Here is a 23,164-nt window from a genome sequence, read left to right as displayed (position 1 = left end):
CATTGCAGAATTTCAATTATTTTTAACACAATTTTAATCGAATTCCTCGAAAAATGTAATTATTCTTAAAATTTTTATGAAAAATTCGTCGAAAGAATTCAATTATTTCTAGAAACTTTAAAAAAAATTCTTCTCAAGAATTCAATTATTTCCATAAATAGCAAAATTCTTCAGGTTTAATAAATTCTTTTGAATATTATTTTTAAAAAAATTCTTCACAAGAATTCAATTATTTTCATAAATTTCCATAAAATTCTTCGCAGAAATTCAATTATATTTAAAATTTTTTTTAAATTCTCCTTAAAATTTCAATTATCTTTATAAATATTTAAATTTTTCTCCACAATTCAATTATTTTCAAAAATTTTAATAAAATTCTACGCAAACATTTAATTATTTTCATAAATAATAACATTCTTTGGAAGGATTTAATTATTTTCATAAATAATAAAATTCTTGGCAAGAATTCAATTATTTTCATAAATAATAAAATTCTTGGCATGAATTCAATTATTTTTATAAATATATAGTAAAATTCTTTGCAGAAATTCAATTAGTATCAATACATTTTATTAGAATTGAATTAATCAAAATTTCAATTATAATTATGAACAGACAAGATTATTTTAAAAAATTGTAAAAATTCTTTGTTTAATTTAATTATTTTCTAAATTTTTAATTAAAATTATTAGAAAAAAACATTATTTTCAAAATAATGTTGATAATGATGGTATTTATAACACTTTCAATTAAGCATTTATAATTCTCTACTTTGTAATTTCTAATTAAAAATATAATATTATTAGCTCTAAATGTCACTCTATTCAATAATGATTATTTTCAGCCGGTTGTATAAACAGAACAGATTTGAAACATGTTATATAAACTAATTGCTTTTTGTCAATAATTATTCTACCAATTAACTGTTATTGCAGGCGAATTTTCAGTGAATGGAATAAAAGAACACGGGAATTGTTTTTTTTTTTTTAGGAAAATCCATGGGCCGAAAAAGGTGGTGGCGAGGAGGTCTGTGGGAGCTTATGTTATTGCTCTCTACCTTTAATCGTGTTATTATAGGTGACGGTGAAGTAGGTGCGTATTTTTATTTCGATTATTATTTTTATTAATATTATTAAAATGATTATTTTAATAATTTATTATTTGTATTATTTTTAATTAAAATTTAATTCATTATTTTTATTTTTTTATTTGAATATTAACGGGATTATTTTATTATTAATTATTAATTAATTGTTAATTAAAATCATAAATAATTAAAATGATAAATTTAATAATTAATTTTAATTAATTATTAATAATATTATTATTAGAATTATTTTTTTCATAATTATTTTTAGCAACAAGTGTTACGCGTTCTAGGGCGCGCAACACGATGTCCAATTTATTATTCTTACGTAAATTATAAAATGTTTTTATTTTCAAATATAAACTTCTATTTTTTGATAATTTCAGATTCAGAATTAAAAAGAAAATTCAATTATAAACTAATTTACTAATTTGTTATTATTGGTTATAACTTTCAAATATTTTAATAAAATTCTTGGCAAGAATTCAATTATTTTCAATATACAATTTTAATAAAATTCTTCGTAACGATTCAATTATTATTATAATTAGTCGAACTCTTGCAAGAATTGAATTTTTTTTATAAATAAAAAACTTCTTCTTAGGAATTCAATTGTTTTTAATTAAATTCTTGGAAACGATTCAATTACTATTATATTTATAAATAGTAAAATTCTTCTTCTTTGTAAATAAAATTTTTCCAGAGAATTCAATTACTATTATCAACATTTTGTTGAAAATAATTGAATTTTTGCAAAAAATTTTACTATTTACAAAAATAATTGAATTCTTCCGGAAAATATTATTATTTATAAAAATAATTTAATTCTTGAGAAGAATTTATTATTATTATTTATATTTTCAAAAATTTCAAATAAAATTCTTCTCAAGAATTCAATTATTTTGATAAATAATAAAAAAAAAATTTTTAATTTCCGTAATAATAAAAAATATAATATCACGTTCCGCGCGCTAGTAATAATTAAAAATAGAAATAATTAAAAACATTTCTAATATTGTTCATATAATATTAAATTTATTATATAGAATATTTATATCAATATATTCAATAAAGAGAAATGGTATTTTTATGTTCACGCACAAAAGTATAAATTTTTATTTCTCAAATGTAATATTTCTCATTTTTAATGTTAGTGAAAGGGCCTTTAAATCATAATATTTTTTTTATCAGTAAACTTGTGCACACAAATACATTCTCAGTGGATTTGTGGGTGTAAATATATGTAGCAAATAATCCAGTATCATTTTAGTTCTACCAACCCACGCAATTTTCTTCAACATCAGTAGTATTATCGAACCGTACTTCCCACACAGACTCTTTTAACGTCATCCTCTTTTTCTCTATGTATACGTTTTCCACCCCTTTGTATGTACACACAAAAAAAATATATATCTAACACAGACACAAATCTCACATTTTTCATTTCATTATAATTTTTATTTTTAATTTGCGAATAATTTCTAAATAGAGAGAAAATAATGAAATATTTGAATTAAAAGTTATTTTTTTTTTATTAGATAAAAGATATTATTATTTTTTTTTTTGATGATGATAAACGAATGAAATTAACTTGAATGTCCTAATTAATAAAATATATTCTAATTCAATTCATTTTATTATTAATTAGGATCTAATTAATTTTTAATTTTTTGAACATAGAGAAATTAGATTATAATTATTTTTTAAGTAGCATAATTACAGGAGCGTGAAATTTTAAGAACCACTGTTAATTACAAGAACTTTCTTTTTGAAATTTTAATTTTTTAAAAGATATAATTTTTCGAAATAAAATTCTTCAAAAGTACGATTATATTTCAAAAGAATTTTTAAAAGTAATAAAATTAGATTATTTCAATGAAATTTGATAAAAACTTTTAATTGTTTCAATTTTTTAAATTATTTTCGGAAATTTTAATTTAATTATTTACTAAAATTCCTGTTGTTACCCTCTTAATATTTAATTATTTTTTAAAATAGATAATTTTTTAAATGTGAAAAAATAAAATTTTTTGAAATTTAATTAAAATTAGAATTGCATTTCGTCCAATTTATTCTTGAAATATTTTTTAAAATTTGAACTAAAATTTTTATTCAAGTAAATTTTTTTAAAAAAGTTGTACGAGAAGCCAATTATTTAAATACAAAAATAAATAATTGATTATTTCCAAAAATTGTAACTGGAACTCTACTTATGGATTTTGTTTAACTTGAGAAAGAAAATTCATAGTCTATTTAAGATTTTGAATAATTATAATAAATTCTGTTTCAGGTTGTCTGTTTAGTCAAAATTTGTGTCCTCCGGAAACATGCTTCAACGGTACGATATTTTTTTAACTTGAAATAATTTTAGGCCTTTAAGTGAAAATTCTCGATATTTCTAAATTTAAAAAAAAAATTTCTAAGTAAAAAATAATATTAAATGAAATTCTTTAGATTTGGCATTTGGACGGTGTATACCCTTCTACTTAGACGAAGGACTCAAAGATTTATATCAGTAAGTCATTGATAAAAATTATTCAACTGTAAAAATTCAAAAAATATTTATTATAGTCGAAATCTTTCTTAATTAATATTTATTTTTTTTCAAAATTATTTTCTATTTTTATTGTAAAGAAAAAAAATTGAAATATTTCGTTAGTTTAGAAAATAAATAATAAATAATAAACTTTTGATAATAAATAATGAATAATAAACTTTAGATAATAAATTATAAGTAATAAACTTTAGATATTAAAATAATTAATAAATTAATTAAATAAGTAATAATTAATAAAATTAATAAAAATAATTTGTAGGTACAATTTGGAAATAGAAGACTTGGAATTCTTGAAATTGCAACTTGAAAGACTTGAATCAAATGGATATAAATGGTCTCATCCTTATACACAATGTATAATACAAAATTCATTACTGAATATTCGTTACAGGTTTGTACACTATAATTAAACTTTTTAATGCTCAGAAATAATTAAATTTTTACAACTTTAGATATATTTTTTTTAATTTGTTTTTTACGGTCTTTTAAAATTTTCTTTTCATTTTGATTTCAATTTTGACCCATTTTTTCCGATTTCGTCAAGAATCTTTATAAAACCTATTTTCTTCTCTTTAATGTTTGAATCTTATTTATAGTTTCAAACTAAAACAATTTCAGATTGAACAAAGACCTAACATTTTGCGAGTACTTGAGCTCACAAACGGAAAGTCAATTCGAGGATGGAGACAAAGACGATGAAGAAGGTGATGATAGTGAGAATGTGGTAAGACTTTTTTTCGAAAAAACTTTTAAATAAAATTATTATTGATTACTATTAATTTATTTTTATCCGAAATTTTAATTTCGAAATAATTTTTCATATTATCCGAAATTATTTCCTATCTTTCTATGTAATCTTTCATTATTTCTCTAGCCGGAAATTTGTTAAAATGATAAATTCCCAAATTTAAAAACTAAAAAATAAAAGACTAATAAAAAAATTTAATAAATAAAAATTTTAAAAATTTAATAAAAAAAATTCTTTTATTAATATTAGTTTAGTTATTAACTGAATTAATTAATTATTAACTAACTAAATTAAATTTCTTGTCCCACTGTTTATAGATTCGACCAATTGCAGTGGTGAAATTTACTCCCAGTGAATTTTATCCCCATGGAGATTATGCAGATGAATTATATTATCCACCGGAAATTGATGAGAAACCAAATGGACTTACGAAAAATTTTCATTCATCATCAAGTTTCTCTCCTTTTCATCAATTTCCGTCCTTAAATGATGAAATTTTGGATGACAAGGTCGATCCATATAAAAATGAAAGAAAACTAAAGAGAAGTATCTTGGAATTCATGGACGACGATGATTATTATCAGCCTGATATCACTCAAAATCCTTCTCTCTACATTTCACCTAAACAAATGCATATTCCAAAAAATGTCATGAAACGAGTCTACGATCAAGATATTGACGATCAAAATTTATATCCAAGGAAATTGGATTTAGAATTTTTGAAAAATAACATAAAAGAGGTATTTTTTGCATTATCTTTTTAATCTTATTTAAAATTTTTATAATAATAATAATAATGATATCAATAATAATAAAAAAATTTGAAAATAACTGAAATTGTTGTTTTTGAATATTTTCAAGTTACGGGAGAGTGGATTTCGAGATGCACCAAAAGTTATTTACAAAGAAGATGATGAAGATTCGCTTGATAATAAGGCAATTGAATATTTGGAAGAGAATAAAGAAAAGGAGAATAAATATAATTTAGCGGACATTCCGATGGACTTTTTAAGTCGAGTTTATGAAGGAGATGTTGTTTTACCCATGGAAAATGATAAAATTGAAACTCCTGGTTAGTTTTAAAGTTTTACAAATTTCTCCTTATTTTCATTAAACATTTATTTTGGTCGTCTTTTTCTTTTCATTTACAGAAAATCTTGATGAATTAGCACTGGATTTAAATTCTGATCTATGGTCTCGAGAACTCGCTGGTTTCAAGAGAAGAGAACGTCTTGATGTTAAAAAACCAGGTCCAGCTTTTGCTTTAAATCAATATAAATTCAAACCTCAATTTGGTGAGTTTTCTTCTTTATATAAAAAATAAAATTAAATATGTGCTTATGAATGAAAATTTGTAAAATAAATATAAAATATACCAAATTTCAGATTTCGATCAAGAGAACGAAGAGAAGGAAAATCAGGATGTAAGATTTATTTAATAAATTTATTTTCTCTGGAAAAAAGACGAGCAGACAATTGATATTTTCTGTTTTTAGGATGTTTTGTATCCACCACAATCCAAAAAGGAATTAGGTACAATGTATTCCAATACAGAAGAGCCGGAGAAAGATTATAAAAATGTCGATTTAGATCATGTTTATATAGATTTCGAAGAACCGATAAATATCTGGATGAAGGGAGAGCACATTGTAAACGAGGTAAATTATAAATTAATTAAATTTAACGAGATAAATTTTATTACCTTATTAAAATGTTATGTCTTTTCTTATTTATTTTTTGATAATAAAAACTACTTTTTCAATATATTTCAAAAACTATTTTAACTACATAATAGTTTCCAAATTTTATGAAATTTTTTTATTTATTGCAGACGGAACTACTGGCGGGCCTAAATAAAGGAGAGTTGAACGATATTAGAGTTGAAAACAAAGAAATTACATTTAAAGTAAATCAGAATGAGAAAAACTATACAGCTCTCGATATTGTGAAGATTATTGGTAAATTATTTTTACTACTTTTTTTACTTTTTTAAATCTTTTTCTTTTACTAAGAAAAATGAAATACAAAACAAATTTTATGATCCAAATAAGCAAATGAATGTAAACAGGATTCAAACACGAAGTTTGTTTATTGTGCATTTTTTATTTTTGCAAAATAAATGTTTTACAATTTTAATATTTTTATTTAATTAAAAACTTTTAGAGAAATTTCGAACTACGTTGGAAGAGAATTATGGAGTTAATATTGTACGATCCGGAATTGGAGATAGGGTAAGACTATAAACAATTGTTACTTAGAAATTATTTAATGAATAATTTTACATAAATTATTTCAAGATTAATCGAATTTTAAAAGAGTTGCGTTTAGAATTTTCATAAATAGATGAACTTCAAAAGGTTTCAATTTATAATTTTACAAAGGTTCGATTTTGAATTAATTTAATTAGAAATTTCAAAAAACTTATATTTCTAAAAGATTTTAAATTCAATTCTGTTGAAATTAGTTGAATTTTTTAATACATATAATTATTATTATTTCAAAAATTTTAACGCAATTTTTCGAAGGAATTCAATTATCTTGATAAATAGCAAAATTCTTCACAGAAAATCAATTATTTTCAGGAATTTTAATAAAATTCTTTGCAAACTTCAATTATATTTATAAATAACAATATTCATCACAAGAATTCAATTATTTTTTAAAGTAATCAAATTCTTTGCAGAAATTCAATTATTTTCGAAAATTTTTTTAAATTCCTCGTCACGATTTCAATTATCTTTATAAATAATAAATTTCTTCACCAAAAATTCAATTATTTTCAAAAGTAATAAAATTCTTCGCAGAAATTTAATTATGTTAAAAAATTTTTTAAAATTCTTGTCAAAGTTTCAATTATTTTTATAATCAATAAAGTTTTTCAAAATTCAATTATTTTCAACAATTTTAATAAAATTCCTGACAAAAAATCCAATTATTTTCAAAAATTTAAATAAAATTCTTGACAAAAATTCAATTATTTACAAAAATTTTAATAAAATTTTTTTTAGGAATTCAATTATTTTTATATAGAATAAAACTCATCGCAGAATTTCCATTATTTTTACTACAATGTTAATTGAATTCCTCGAAAAATGCATTTACTCTTAAAAATTGGATTAAAATTCGTTGAAAGAATTTAATTATTTTAAAATTTATTATTAACATTTTTTAAGAGAATTCAATTTTAAGAAACAAATTTTTTGTTTATTTTTGTATTTAAATAATTGAAATCTCGTAAAATTTGCTAATAAACATTGATTTTAAAATGAATTTCAGTTAAAATTTTAGATAATTTAATATTAAAAGCATTATTGCGTGAAATTTTCGAAATAATTGAATTTTGAAAAGGTTTCAAATTAAAATCTTTGAAAATCTTTTTTATACTTTCAACTGACAATTCTGTAAAATTAATTTTTTTGAAGTTATTGATGTTTTTGAATAATTTTACTTTTGAAGAAATTTGTAAATAAATGTTTTAGAGAATTTTTTCAAGTATCTAATCATTTTTAGAGTGAATCAGAATATTTTTTAAGGTCAGAGAGAAAGTCAAAATTTCGTCGGAAAATTAGGGAAAAGTCAGGGAAAGACAAAATGTTAATTATTTTTGTCTTTCCCTGACTTTTCCCTGATTTTCAGACACTGATTATTGTTATTTAAATTTTTTAAATTGAAAATATGCATTTTAATTTTCTTTTTATTTTAATTTTTCTTTTTATTCTTTTAGGCGAAACTACCGTCGATATTTGAGATACGTCGAGAAATGAATAGCAGTATGTTCGGCGCAGTGGTGGCAATGGGAATTGCGGCGGCAATTGCAGCGGCGACGGTAATTTTTTTGATAGCACGACGTCACGCAAAATCACGCGCTAAACTTGCTGGTCTCGCTGCACCCGATCCAGAAGCATCGAAAGATTATCAAGATCTTTGTCGAGCACGAATGCAAGCAAAACAACCAGCTGATAAATCAGATTCACCCCGAGTATTCTCTTCTCTATTGGGCCGTGTCAGTGAATCGAATAATTCTTCATCCAATCGTTCCAGTACATCATCCTGGATAGAGGAGTCCGCTCTGACCAATATGGACATATCAACAGGACACATGGTTTTAGTGAGTTTTAGTATTTGTTTTTTTACTTTTAATTTCAATCAAAATTTTGACTAAATTTGAAAAGAATTTGATTTATTTGAAAAATTTCCAGTCGTACATGGAGGATCATTTAAAGAATCAGGATCGATTGGACGAAGAGTGGTTGAGTATTTGTGCATATGAGGCAGAGCCGTGTTCAACGGCAATTGCCGAGAATGAGGAGAATTCAGTATTAAATCGTCCCGGTGCCTCCTTGCCTTACGATCATTCCCGAATTGTCCTCAATGACCTCGCAAATATCAACAATTCTGATTATATCAATGCTTCAACGATTGTGAGTATTTTGCCCTATTATTCACTTTATCTCAATTTTTTATTTTCCCATTTTCTGTTTTTCTATTTTTTGATTTTTCTACTTTCTATTTTTTATTTTTCTATATTTTCTAATTTTCTATTTCTTATTTTTCTATTTTTTATTTCTTTATTTTTTATATTTCTGCCATTCTTTGATTTTCTTAAATTTCTGTTATATTTCTATTTTCCCATTGAAAAAAAAAAATAAAAACGATGAAAATGGACAATAATTATAATAATACAATATTCTAAAATGATGTTAAAATTGAATTAAAGACCGATCACGATCCACGGAATCCAGCGTACATTGCTACTCAGGGTGTTATGCAGGAGACGGCATCTGAATTTTGGCAATTGGTATGGGAACAGGGAAGTGTTGTCATTGTAATGCTGACACGATTAACTGAGGAGGGAAAAGGAATGTGCTATCGTTATTGGCCCGGCGAGGGTTCGGAACTTTATTACATTTATGAGGTTCATTTGGTTTCGGAACACATTTGGTGTGATGATTATCTCGTTCGTTCGTTCTATCTCAAAAATCTTCGCACAGGAGAAACACGAACAGTCACTCAATTTCATTTTCTCTCATGGCCAGAAAATGGAGTACCACACTCCATGAAAGCCCTACTCGAATTTCGAAGGTTAGTCACAATTTTATTATTTATGAAAATATTTTAATTTTTGGTAAGAATTTTATTAAATTTATGAAAATAATTGAAATTTTTCATGGAATTTTATTAAGTATTTTTAAAATAATTGAATTCTGAGAAGGAGTTTTATTATTTATGAAAATAAATTAATTCCTGTGAGGAATTTTAATATTTATAAAAATAATTGAATTTTGCAAGGAATTTTATTAAATATTTTTAAAATAATTGAAATCCCGGGATTTTATTAAATTTTTTAAAAATAATTGAATTCCTAGAAGAAATTTTATTATTTATGAAAATAATTGAATTCTTGGCAACAATTTTATTCCAATTTTCTAAAATAATTGATTATCTCGAAAAAATTTTAATTCTTTCAAGGAATTTATTTAAAAATTGTATCAAAATTTTTGAAACTAATTCACTTCCATTTAGAAAATTTTTTGAAATTGCATTCAAAATGTAGGGGAACATAGTCTAGGTCGGCCACCTTTTTGACTTTTGTTTATAACTTTTTTTTAAAAATGAATTTGGACAATTGAAGTATATGGTTGGAAAGTCCTGTTTAATAGGAACATTTTTTCTGTACAAAGTAAATTGACAGGTTTAAAAATGAAAAAGTTATAAAGATTTAAAAAAAAAAAATTTTGTAGTCCAGGTTGGCCATTACAGTCAAGGTCGGCCATGTTTAAAATTCAAAGGGCATTAATCTTTAAAAAATAAAATAACATGTTTGGAGTTACGGAAAATTGATTCTTTATTGTTTACAGTTTGTAACTTAATGAAATAACAAAATAATAACAATAAACAATATAAAAAAATAAATATAAATAAAAAAAAATTTTGCACTAAAATATTAATAAAATTAACGGCGTTGGAGGTCGGGAACTGTCAAGTGTTGCCAACCCACTCTCCCCCACTGTCTAGTATGTTTCGTGTAATTTTCCACTTTGATCACTTTTTAAAAAAAAACAAAGAACTTAATCAAAAAAAGGGCTCTTTACCTTAAAATAAAATTAAATAAAGAATTAGTAAAAATTTACTTTGTCTCGATACGATGTTTCTACTAGCCACAATATGGTTATTACGATGACAATTTACAGATGTAGTTGGCTTGATATGGGGAAAAAATGGCCGCACAACAGAAGGTGGAGTAAAGCGGGGTTGCCTACGTAAAGGCATAACAGTATCATAATACAGGGCAGTAAGTTTTATTTTGTTGAAAATTATAAAAATAACATTTTGCAGTAATAAAAACTAATATAATTAATATAAATAAATGGGGTTTTGTTTATAATAATATACATAATATAAAATATGTTGAATTAAAACGAAAAATATGAAAAACATTTTTTTTAAATTTTGTTATTCATTAAAATAATTTTTTAAAGAGATTAAAAATAAAAATTGCTAATTAGTACCCCTAGAGGTACAATTTATTGAATTGTAATTAATGAAAATAATAAAAATGACAAATATACAGAATTTTGAAAAATTAAATTATTTATACCTAAAAATTGAATTTTTTTGTATTATTATATGTAAAAATTAATTAATTAGTAATTGGAAAATTATATAAAATTAAAAATTATTTATTAATTAAAAAACCGTAAAAATATGTATTATTTTTTTCCTTATATATTGGTTACATTATTAGTTATCATGTTTTCTAGTCTATAAAAATTTATTTATTTTAATCCTTTGTATAAAAATAATTAATGTAATTATGTTTTTTTATTCCTCAATTATATAAGATAATAAAAGAAATTTATCGCTAATAAATTTTCTATTCTAAAACAATAATTACTTATTCTACTATTTTGAAGCCCCTTTCAATAGGCGACCAATTTATAAGTTTATTTTTTATGTTGAAACTGTCAATTTGTATAGCGAAAACAATATTGACGCTCGTTGAAAAATCGTATTATTAAAAACAAATTTTTTCTTAAATCGTTATTTCATATATAATCACAATAAAAAGCCTCCTTTTTTTATAAGTTTCTGCTTTTTCTCTTTCCATTTAAATTATCCAACACTTTCAACTGCTTCATACAAAACTTTTTACTTTGACAATTTTTTATAAAATAATTTGACACTTTCTCAAAAAAAGGGCTCTTTACCTTAAAATGAAATTAAATAAAGAATTAGTAAAAATTTACTTTGTCTCGATACGATGTTTCTACGAGCCACAATATGGTTATTACGATGACAATTTACTGATGTAGATGACTTGATTTGAGAAAAAAATGTCCGCACCGAAAGGTGGAGTAAGGCGGGGTTGCCTACGTAAAGGCATAACAGTATCATAAAACAGGGCAGTAAGTTTTATTTTGTTGAAAATTATAAAAATAATATTTTGCAGTAATAAAAACTAATAGAATGAATATAAATAAAGGGATTTTTGTTTATAAAAATATACATAATATAAAATATGTTAAATTAAAACGAAAAATATGAAAAAAAAAAATTTTTAATTTTGTTATTCATGAAAATAATTTTTTAAAATGATTAAAAATTAAAATTGCTAATTAGTACCTCTAGAGGTACAATTTAATAAATTGTATAATTAATAAAAATATTAAAAATGACAAATATACAGAATTTTGAAAAAATTAAATTATTTCTAAAATTTATTCAATATTTTTGTATTATTTTGGAAAATTAGTTAATTAGTAATTGGAAAACTATATAAAATCAAAAATTAATTATTAATTACAAAATCATAAAAAAGTATTAATTTTTACCTTATATATTTGTTAAATTATCTTTAATCATGTTTTCTTGTCTATAAAAATTTATTTATTTTATTCCTTTGTATCAAAATAATTAATTTAATTATGTTTTTTTATTCCTCAATTATATGAGATATTAAAAGAAATTTGGAGCTAATAAATTTTCTATTATAAAACAATAATTACTTATTCTACTATTTTAAAATCCCTTTCTATAGGCGACCAGGTCATATAAGTTTATTTCCGACATCAAAGCTGTCAATTATTTGTATAGTGCAGGGCTGATAAAAATCATGACTTTTTTAAAAAATTCATTTTTTTATTTAAATCATTTTTTTAAATATTTTAAATATTTAATTATTTTATAAGTAGTTCGTTTTTTAATATTAAAAATTATAAAATTAATAATAATAGGGTGGATGGAAAATTTTATTTTAAGAATTCTCTGACATTTCCTGACTAATTTTTCGGTTTCCCTGATTAATAAATTTTTTAATTATTTAATATTCTGCATTGATAATTAAAAATTTTATAATGCTTTTTAAGTAACAATTTTATTTAGAAAGAAAAACATAAGATAATTCAAAATTGTTTGTTAAAAAAAAATTTTAATGTGTTTAAAACTTTTATTATGAAAAAAAGTTAATGAAAATTTACAATTTAAATCGTGCTCAAAAAGTTATATTTATTTATTTAAATATAAACCGCCAATGCCCGTTTATCAAATATTATACAAAAACTAAATTGACTTTTATCAAAGTTTTTTAATTTGTGGTTTTTTTCGATTTAAATTCCCTGACTTTTCCCTGAACAAAAAAATTCTCTGATTTCCAGTTATTCTGTAATTTGAGTCAAATAAACAAAACTAATAATTATTATGTTTACTTTATTATCTCTGTAATGTATTCTTTTTTATTTTTATGAATTCAAAACTTTAAACCAAAATACTAATTTTGCAAACTTTTCTGTTTCTAATGCATTTTGCAGTTTGATTTAAATCATGATTTTAATGACAAGATTTAAATCAAGATTAAAATCATGATTTAAATCAAGTTGATTTAAATTATTGCAGCCCTGGCTATAGTGAAAATAATATTGACGCTCGTAGAAACATCGTATATTATTACAAACAGATTTTTACTTAAATCCTTATTTCATATATAGAATTTTAATAAAGAGCCCTTTTCTCTATAAGTATCTGCTTTTATTCTTTCTTTTTAAATTATCCAACACTTTCGACTGATTTTTATGAAACTTTTTACTTTGTCAATTTTTAAAAAATAATTTGACACTTTCTCAAAAAAAGAGCTCTTTACCGTAAAGCGAAAATAAATAAAGAATTACCTAATTAAAATTTATTTTGTTTCGATATGATGTTTTTATAAGCCACAATCTTATTTCCACCATAAAAATTGAGAGCTGAATGTGACTTGTGGAAGAAAGTGTCCAGAAATTTTGTGAAGGTTGCCTATACGTAAAAGACTAACAACATCAAAAAACTAGGAATTAGTAATTCAATTTGTCAAGTAATTTAAACGATATTTTGCAATAATGAAAGTTAAATATAAGAAACATAAATAAAGGGATTCTTATTTATGAGAAATGTACATAATATAAACATGTCAAATTTAAAAAAAAAGATTTTGATAAATTTTTTATTTTTTCAATTTTGATATATTTATTAAAATAATTTTTTAAAATGATTGAAAATTAAAATTGCTAAATATTTTCTTTTAAGGTACAATTTATTAATTTGTAATTAATAAAAAATTTCGGAAAATTACATTTATTGTATTTTTACATTCTCATAAAAAATGAGAAAGTCTTGGATTTGTGCGATGTTGAGAAATTTCTAATTTTGATAAATCTTCATTTTTCATGACCCCCTGATGAAACGAAATTCACCCCCGATGAAATTTTCAAAATTTTGTATTTTTTACAATTTTCAAAAAAATATTTTTTTCTAATTTTTTTCTTAAATTTTGTACAAAAACAAACAAATTTTCCCTTGGACACTTTTTTGTAAAAAAAAAATTATGAATTTTTTTCAAAATTTACTATTTAATGCTTTTTTAAATTTTATGTCAGCATGTATAAAGTATAGAAAATTTGTCCTAGGGGAGCCGTGTTTATAAACATCAGTTCATATTACGTTAAAATACATCGCTGTTAAAATTAGAATCGACAATTAAATCGCTTATAACAATTTAAAAAAATTTTTTCCAGAAAAGTGCAAAAAATGAACTATTATTACTATTGCATGAGTTTCCTTCTGTTTCTATACTAAGATTCATTCAAATAAAAAGTCTTTTCTCAGTCTGAAGGATGTATGTCTGAATATATGATATATTATTCAAATTTGTGTATATATGAGCTAGTTAATGAAGTTAATCTATATTGTCAGTGATACTTCGTTTTTTTAGGTTTATGGAAGAATTATAATTATCTGTGGACGTCGACATGAAAAGGGCCCATTGTGGCACTATTGGAGTTTTCTATATGGGCGATTTTCTGGAAAAATTTGGAAAATTTTGAGTGGTCTTAGAACTTTTTGGTTAAAAATTCGCTGAGTTACTGAATTTTAAAGTTTAGAACGCCAAAAACCTCATTTCGAGAAAAACGGAATTGAAGATTGCGATACTAAATAATTGTTGTATATCTAGTTCTCTTATTGGAAGTTATTCATATAAGAATTGTTTTCAGTTCAGGACACCTTGAAGATAAAAAACCAATAGGTTTAAAATTTTTAAAACCATCCCCCTCTCTTAATTTTGAAAATACGAAAAATCGATAATATGGGCCCTTTTCTAAAAAGGACAGTTTTTCTATTAAAAAACCATTTTTTACAAGATTAATTATTAGGTACAATTTTGTTGTGTCATTTAAAGAAAAAGAATAGATATTAAACTTATTCAAAATTTTTTGACAGTCTTTATTATGAAAAAATTGACGCAATATCCAAATTTTCATTTTGACAATCACAAAAAAAAGACTCTAATATCAATATCTCTGGTTCTTCTGGGAAGTTATTCAGATAAGAATTGTTTATAGTCCAGGACACCTTAAAGATGAAAAATCAAGAGGTTTTAAATTTTTCCTCACCTCCATTTTTAAAATACTGTTTAATTTTGCAAATGACCGACAAAATGGGCCATTTTCCTTTTTCTAAAGAACAAATTAAATTAATTAGTTAAATAATCTATAAATTAATGAAAACCGCATGATTCGAGTTGTCAAAACATGTAGATTGATATTAAAAAATTTAAAAAAATTAAGATTTTGCTCCAAAATTACTAAGTTACGATTATCTCGAAAACTAGAACCGACAATATGGGCCCTTTTCATGTGGACGTCCACATAATTATATACATGTACTTGCGTAAAATCTATTCCTGGTATTTTTTCTAAATTTATGTTTTGGGTAGAAATATATTCTTGATCTTTTTATTTTAGCTGAATCTTGAGTTGCACAGTGCGCCAGGATCGTCGAATTTTGGCCAAAAATACAATTTTTCAATTTTCAAATATGCACAAAAGAATTTATTCATAGTATTTAATAGTAAATAAGGAATTTATTGCATAAAGGATTTGTTAAATAATAAAAAATTGTGTCTTCTTGAACTATTTAAAGTTTAACATTTAAGATAAAATAATGAAATGTTTTTGATTGAAATACTTAATATATCTAGAAATAAATTAAATATTTTTGTATAAGTACTTATTTTTTCTCATTAACTGTTTATAAAAATCAGTTCATATTACGTTAAAATACATCGCTGTTAAAATTAGAATCGACAATTAAATCGCTTATAACAATTTAAAAAAATTTTTTCCAGAAAAGTGCAAAAAATGAACTAATAAAAAATTTTTAAAAATTAAGATTTTGCTCTAAAATTACTAAATTGCGATTATCTTGAAAACTAGAACCGACAATATGGGCCCTTTTCATGTGGGCGTCCACATAATTATATACATGTACTTGCGTAAAATCTATTCCTGGTATTTTTTCTAAATTTATGTTTTGGGTAGAAATATATTCTTGATCTTTTTATTTTAGCTGAATCCTTAAATTGTATGTGGGACATTCCAGGCCAAATCGGAAATTATTATTAGTGTTAGTTTCTTACAAAAAATTTTGAGAAAAATTAACCGATACACACATTGTTAAAAATGAAATTTTATTTTAAAAATTTTAAAATTTTATCGTAAATTATTTACAAATATTTTTATTGCAAATTACGCGTGAAAACAAAACTTTTCATTATAAAAACATCCAATTTAATCAATTTTGACCGAGTTATAAGCATTTAAAAAAAATTTAAGTAAAAAACGTCATTTCTCAAAAATCTGTATCTCTTGAACCGCTTTATGAAAAAAATCAAAGTTGCTCATTTCAAAGAGTACTAAAAGAAAAGAAAGTTTTAAAAAAATTTGAGATGCAAAAGCAAAATAATTTCCGATTTGACCTGGAATGATCCACATACAACTCACAGTGGGCCAGCGGGTCGTCGATTTTTGGCTAAAATTAATTATTTAAAAAAACAAGATATTTACGAATAACAAGTATGCTACCTACAGTTTTTGGAGCGCTGATTACGAATCTGAAGTCGGATTTCAAAAATTAAAAATGGCGGATCCAATATGGCGGACATAAATTTTTTTATATGAATCAATTTTAATGAAGCATAAGTATCTAAAGGTTTTTTGGGTCGCTAATTACGAATCTGAAGTCAGATTTCAAAAATTCAAAATGGCGGATCCAATATGACGGCCATAAAATTTTAAAATCAATAAATTTAAATTAAACATAGGTATCTATGGGTTTTTTGGGTCGCTGATTACGAATCTGATGTAAGAATTTAAGTGGATTTTAGATTGGATGAGATTCGCCTACAATTTGTTGCTTGGGAGTTTTTAAGTTTGGTGATTACAAAACTAGTGTCTATAAAATTCAGAAAATAAAAAAAAATTTCCTGTTATTAGCCTACAAAAATAAAACGTACTGTAGTTTCTAGGATCTACCACGAGGAGGTTACAGGTAAAGATCCCATTTTGTATTTTTTTTAGATTTTAAAAATTTTTTCAGTTTTTTTTACACCTGATGTTTACTTATAGGTATATATAGTTTATCGCATAGGTATATCAGGTGCGCATGTAGTCCTATTGGAGAATCTGCTTTTATTTCCATGGATCAGGTAAACACTCTATTTCATATATAAATCTGATTTCAGAAACACAGTGCTCATTTTTACATTTTTAAAATCTGACAACAGATTCGTAATCAGCAACCCGAAAAACCTCTACATACCTATGTTTCATTGAAATTGATTAATTTAAAAATTTTTATGACTGCCATTTTGATTTTTTGAAATCTGACATCAGATACTAAATCAGCGACCCAAAAAACCCATAGATAAAAAACCATAGATAAACCCTATGTTCAATTCATATTTATTGATTTTTAAATTTTTATGTCCGCCATATTGGATCCGCCATTTTGAATTTTTGAAATCTGACATTAGATTCGTAATCAGCGACACAAAAAACCGTTAAACACCACTGTTCATCATAATTGATTAATTTTAAAAATTGTCTTTATATATATTTATTGCATATATATTTATGTTTATTGCAATATTGTTGTTATATTGAAAAAATATGAAAAGGAGCAAAATGGCACATATTGGCGTCAAAGTAGACATGCTAAGTAATCGTTCTAGAACTTGTTTTTTCAAATATTATGCGGCTCGGAGGAGCTCGACTAACTGAAAGTCGGCACTCTATTGAAAAAACCACTATTTGTTAACTTCAATGGAGCTACATTTTTATAAATTTTATTTTTTAAAAGTTACTATAGGTTTTTTTACTTCAATATATCTGTTAATGAGAAAAAATAAGTACTTATACAAAAATATTTAATTTATTTCTAGATATATTAAGTATTTCAATCAAAAACATTTCATTATTTTATCTTAAATGTTAAACTTTAAATAGTTCAAGAAGACACAATTTTTTATTATTTAACAAATCCTTTATGCAATAAATTCCTTATTTACTATTAAATACTATGAATAAATTCTTTTGTGCATATTTGAAAATTGAAAAATTGTATTTTTGGCCAAAATTCGACGATCCTGGCGCACTGTGCAACTCAAGATTCAGCTAAAATAAAAAGATCAAGAATATATTTCTACCCAAAACATAAATTTAGAAAAAATACCAGGAATAGATTTTACGCAAGTACATGTATATAATTATGTGGACGTCCACATGAAAAGGGCCCATATTGTCGGTTCTAGTTTTCGAGATAATCGTAACTTAGTAATTTTGGAGCAAAATCTTAATTTTTTTAAATTTTTTAATATCAATCTACATGTTTTGACAACTCGAATCATGCGGTTTTCATTAATTTATAGATTATTTAACTAATTAATTTAATTTGTTCTTTAGAAAAAGGAAAATGGCCCATTTTGTCGGTCATTTGCAAAATTAAACAGTATTTTAAAAATGGAGGTGAGGAAAAATTTAAAACCTCTTGATTTTTCATCTTTAAGGTGTCCTGGACTATAAACAATTCTTATCTGAATAACTTCCCAGAAGAACCAGAGATATTGATATTAGAGTCTTTTTTTTGTGATTGTCAAAATGAAAATTTGGATATTGCGTCAATTTTTTCATAATAAAGACTGTCAAAAAATTTTGAATAAGTTTAATATCTATTCTTTTTCTTTAAATGACACAACAAAATTGTACCTAATAATTAATCTTGTAAAAAATGGTTTTTTAATAGAAAAACTGTCCTTTTTAGAAAAGGGCCCATATTATCGATTTTTCGTATTTTCAAAATTAAGAGAGGGGGATGGTTTTAAAAATTTTAAACCTATTGGTTTTTTATCTTCAAGGTGTCCTGAACTGAAAACAATTCTTATATGAATAACTTCCAATAAGAGAACTAGATATACAACAATTATTTAGTATCGCAATCTTCAATTCCGTTTTTCTCGAAATGAGGTTTTTGGCGTTCTAAACTTTAAAATTCAGTAACTCAGCGAATTTTTAACCAAAAAGTTCTAAGACCACTCAAAATTTTCCAAATTTTTCCAGAAAATCGCCCATATAGAAAACTCCAATAGTGCCACAATGGGCCCTTTTCATGTCGACGTCCACAGATAATTATAATTCTTCCATAAACCTAAAAAAACGAAGTATCACTGACAATATAGATTAACTTCATTAACTAGCTCATATATACACAAATTTGAATAATATATCATATATTCAGACATACATCCTTCAGACTGAGAAAAGACTTTTTATTTGAATGAATCTTAGTATAGAAACAGAAGGAAACTCATGCAATAGTAATAATAGTTCATTTTTTGCACTTTTCTGGAAAAAATTTTTTTAAATTGTTATAAGCGATTTAATTGTCGATTCTAATTTTAACAGCGATGTATTTTAACGTAATATGAACTGATGTTTATAAACACGGCTCCCCTAGGACAAATTTTCTATACTTTATACATGCTGACATAAAATTTAAAAAAGCATTAAATAGTAAATTTTGAAAAAAATTCATAATTTTTTTTTTACAAAAAAGTGTCCAAGGGAAAATTTGTTTGTTTTTGTACAAAATTTAAGAAAAAAATTAGAAAAAAATATTTTTTTGAAAATTGTAAAAAATACAAAATTTTGAAAATTTCATCGGGGGTGAATTTCGTTTCATCAGGGGGTCATGAAAAATGAAGATTTATCAAAATTAGAAATTTCTCAACATCGCACAAATCCAAGACTTTCTCATTTTTTATGAGAATGTAAAAATACAATAAATGTAATTTTCCGAAATTTTTTATTAATTACAAATTAATAAATTGTACCTTAAAAGAAAATATTTAGCAATTTTAATTTTCAATCATTTTAAAAAATTATTTTAATAAATATATCAAAATTGAAAAAATAAAAAATTTATCAAAATCTTTTTTTTTAAATTTGACATGTTTATATTATGTACATTTCTCATAAATAAGAATCCCTTTATTTATGTTTCTTATATTTAACTTTCATTATTGCAAAATATCGTTTAAATTACTTGACAAATTGAATTACTAATTCCTAGTTTTTTGATGTTGTTAGTCTTTTACGTATAGGCAACCTTCACAAAATTTCTGGACACTTTCTTCCACAAGTCACATTCAGCTCTCAATTTTTATGGTGGAAATAAGATTGTGGCTTATAAAAACATCATATCGAAACAAAATAAATTTTAATTAGGTAATTCTTTATTTATTTTCGCTTTACGGTAAAGAGCTCTTTTTTTGAGAAAGTGTCAAATTATTTTTTAAAAATTGACAAAGTAAAAAGTTTCATAAAAATCAGTCGAAAGTGTTGGATAATTTAAAAAGAAAGAATAAAAGCAGATACTTATAGAGAAAAGGGCTCTTTATTAAAATTCTATATATGAAATAAGGATTTAAGTAAAAATCTGTTTGTAATAATATACGATGTTTCTACGAGCGTCAATATTATTTTCACTATAGCCAGGGCTGCAATAATTTAAATCAACTTGATTTAAATCATGATTTTAATCTTGATTTAAATCTTGTCATTAAAATCATGATTTAAATCAAACTGCAAAATGCATTAGAAACAGAAAAGTTTGCAAAATTAGTATTTTGGTTTAAAGTTTTGAATTCATAAAAATAAAAAAGAATACATTACAGAGATAATAAAGTAAACATAATAATTATTAGTTTTGTTTATTTGACTCAAATTACAGAATAACTGGAAATCAGAGAATTTTTTTGTTCAGGGAAAAGTCAGGGAATTTAAATCGAAAAAAACCACAAATTAAAAAACTTTGATAAAAGTCAATTTAGTTTTTGTATAATATTTGATAAACGGGCATTGGCGGTTTATATTTAAATAAATAAATATAACTTTTTGAGCACGATTTAAATTGTAAATTTTCATTAACTTTTTTTCATAATAAAAGTTTTAAACACATTAAAATTTTTTTTTAACAAACAATTTTGAATTATCTTATGTTTTTCTTTCTAAATAAAATTGTTACTTAAAAAGCATTATAAAATTTTTAATTATCAATGCAGAATATTAAATAATTAAAAAATTTATTAATCAGGGAAACCGAAAAATTAGTCAGGAAATGTCAGAGAATTCTTAAAATAAAATTTTCCATCCACCCTATTATTATTAATTTTATAATTTTTAATATTAAAAAACGAACTACTTATAAAATAATTAAATATTTAAAATATTTAAAAAAATGATTTAAATAAAAAAAATGAATTTTTTAAAAAAGTCATGATTTTTATCAGCCCTGCACTATACAAATAATTGACAGCTTTGATGTCGGAAATAAACTTATATGACCTGGTCGCCTATAGAAAGGGATTTTAAAATAGTAGAATAAGTAATTATTGTTTTATAATAGAAAATTTATTAGCTCCAAATTTCTTTTAATATCTCATATAATTGAGGAATAAAAAAACATAATTAAATTAATTATTTTGATACAAAGGAATAAAATAAATAAATTTTTATAGACAAGAAAACATGATTAAAGATAATTTAACAAATATATAAGGTAAAAATTAATACTTTTTTATGATTTTGTAATTAATAATTAATTTTTGATTTTATATAGTTTTCCAATTACTAATTAACTAATTTTCCAAAATAATACAAAAATATTGAATAAATTTTAGAAATAATTTAATTTTTTCAAAATTCTGTATATTTGTCATTTTTAATATTTTTATTAATTATACAATTTATTAAATTGTACCTCTAGAGGTACTAATTAGCAATTTTAATTTTTAATCATTTTAAAAAATTATTTTCATGAATAACAAAATTAAAAATTTTTTTTTTTCATATTTTTCGTTTTAATTTAACATATTTTATATTATGTATATTTTTATAAACAAAAATCCCTTTATTTATATTCATTCTATTAGTTTTTATTACTGCAAAATATTATTTTTATAATTTTCAACAAAATAAAACTTACTGCCCTGTTTTATGATACTGTTATGCCTTTACGTAGGCAACCCCGCCTTACTCCACCTTTCGGTGCGGACATTTTTTTCTCAAATCAAGTCATCTACATCAGTAAATTGTCATCGTAATAACCATATTGTGGCTCGTAGAAACATCGTATCGAGACAAAGTAAATTTTTACTAATTCTTTATTTAATTTCATTTTAAGGTAAAGAGCCCTTTTTTTGAGAAAGTGTCAAATTATTTTATAAAAAATTGTCAAAGTAAAAAGTTTTGTATGAAGCAGTTGAAAGTGTTGGATAATTTAAATGGAAAGAGAAAAAGCAGAAACTTATAAAAAAAGGAGGCTTTTTATTGTGATTATATATGAAATAACGATTTAAGAAAAAATTTGTTTTTAATAATACGATTTTTCAACGAGCGTCAATATTGTTTTCGCTATACAAATTGACAGTTTCAACATAAAAAATAAACTTATAAATTGGTCGCCTATTGAAAGGGGCTTCAAAATAGTAGAATAAGTAATTATTGTTTTAGAATAGAAAATTTATTAGCGATAAATTTCTTTTATTATCTTATATAATTGAGGAATAAAAAAACATAATTACATTAATTATTTTTATACAAAGGATTAAAATAAATAAATTTTTATAGACTAGAAAACATGATAACTAATAATGTAACCAATATATAAGGAAAAAAATAATACATATTTTTACGGTTTTTTAATTAATAAATAATTTTTAATTTTATATAATTTTCCAATTACTAATTAATTAATTTTTACATATAATAATACAAAAAAATTCAATTTTTAGGTATAAATAATTTAATTTTTCAAAATTCTGTATATTTGTCATTTTTATTATTTTCATTAATTACAATTCAATAAATTGTACCTCTAGGGGTACTAATTAGCAATTTTTATTTTT

The 23,164-nt window shown here is 23.3% G+C and overlaps 1 protein-coding gene across 1 annotated transcript; it reads left to right on the top strand.

Annotated features, from left to right (window-relative positions):
- The first annotated feature begins 998 nt into the window (after positions 1 to 998).
- On the top strand, positions 999 to 14,654 carry LOC122510059 (receptor-type tyrosine-protein phosphatase N2). Its single transcript, XM_043624494.1, has 16 exons — positions 999 to 1,092; positions 3,378 to 3,425; positions 3,542 to 3,602; positions 3,904 to 4,035; positions 4,263 to 4,368; positions 4,710 to 5,039; positions 5,254 to 5,464; positions 5,544 to 5,687; positions 5,779 to 5,816; positions 5,889 to 6,050; positions 6,224 to 6,350; positions 6,556 to 6,623; positions 8,117 to 8,500; positions 8,592 to 8,813; positions 9,110 to 9,474; positions 14,636 to 14,654. The coding sequence occupies exons 1-16, from the start codon at positions 999 to 1,001 to the stop codon at positions 14,652 to 14,654; spliced, it is 2,511 nt and encodes an 836-aa protein (XP_043480429.1).
- The last annotated feature ends 8,510 nt before the right edge of the window (positions 14,655 to 23,164 follow it).

The sequence above is a fragment of the Leptopilina heterotoma genome, unplaced genomic scaffold, assembly GCF_015476425.1.
Source record: "Leptopilina heterotoma isolate Lh14 unplaced genomic scaffold, ASM1547642v1 Lhet_0, whole genome shotgun sequence".
Classification (NCBI taxonomy): Eukaryota; Metazoa; Arthropoda; class Insecta; order Hymenoptera; family Figitidae; genus Leptopilina; species Leptopilina heterotoma.
The sequence above is the reverse complement of the archived record's forward strand: the minus strand, read 5'-3'. Positions and strand labels throughout refer to the sequence as shown.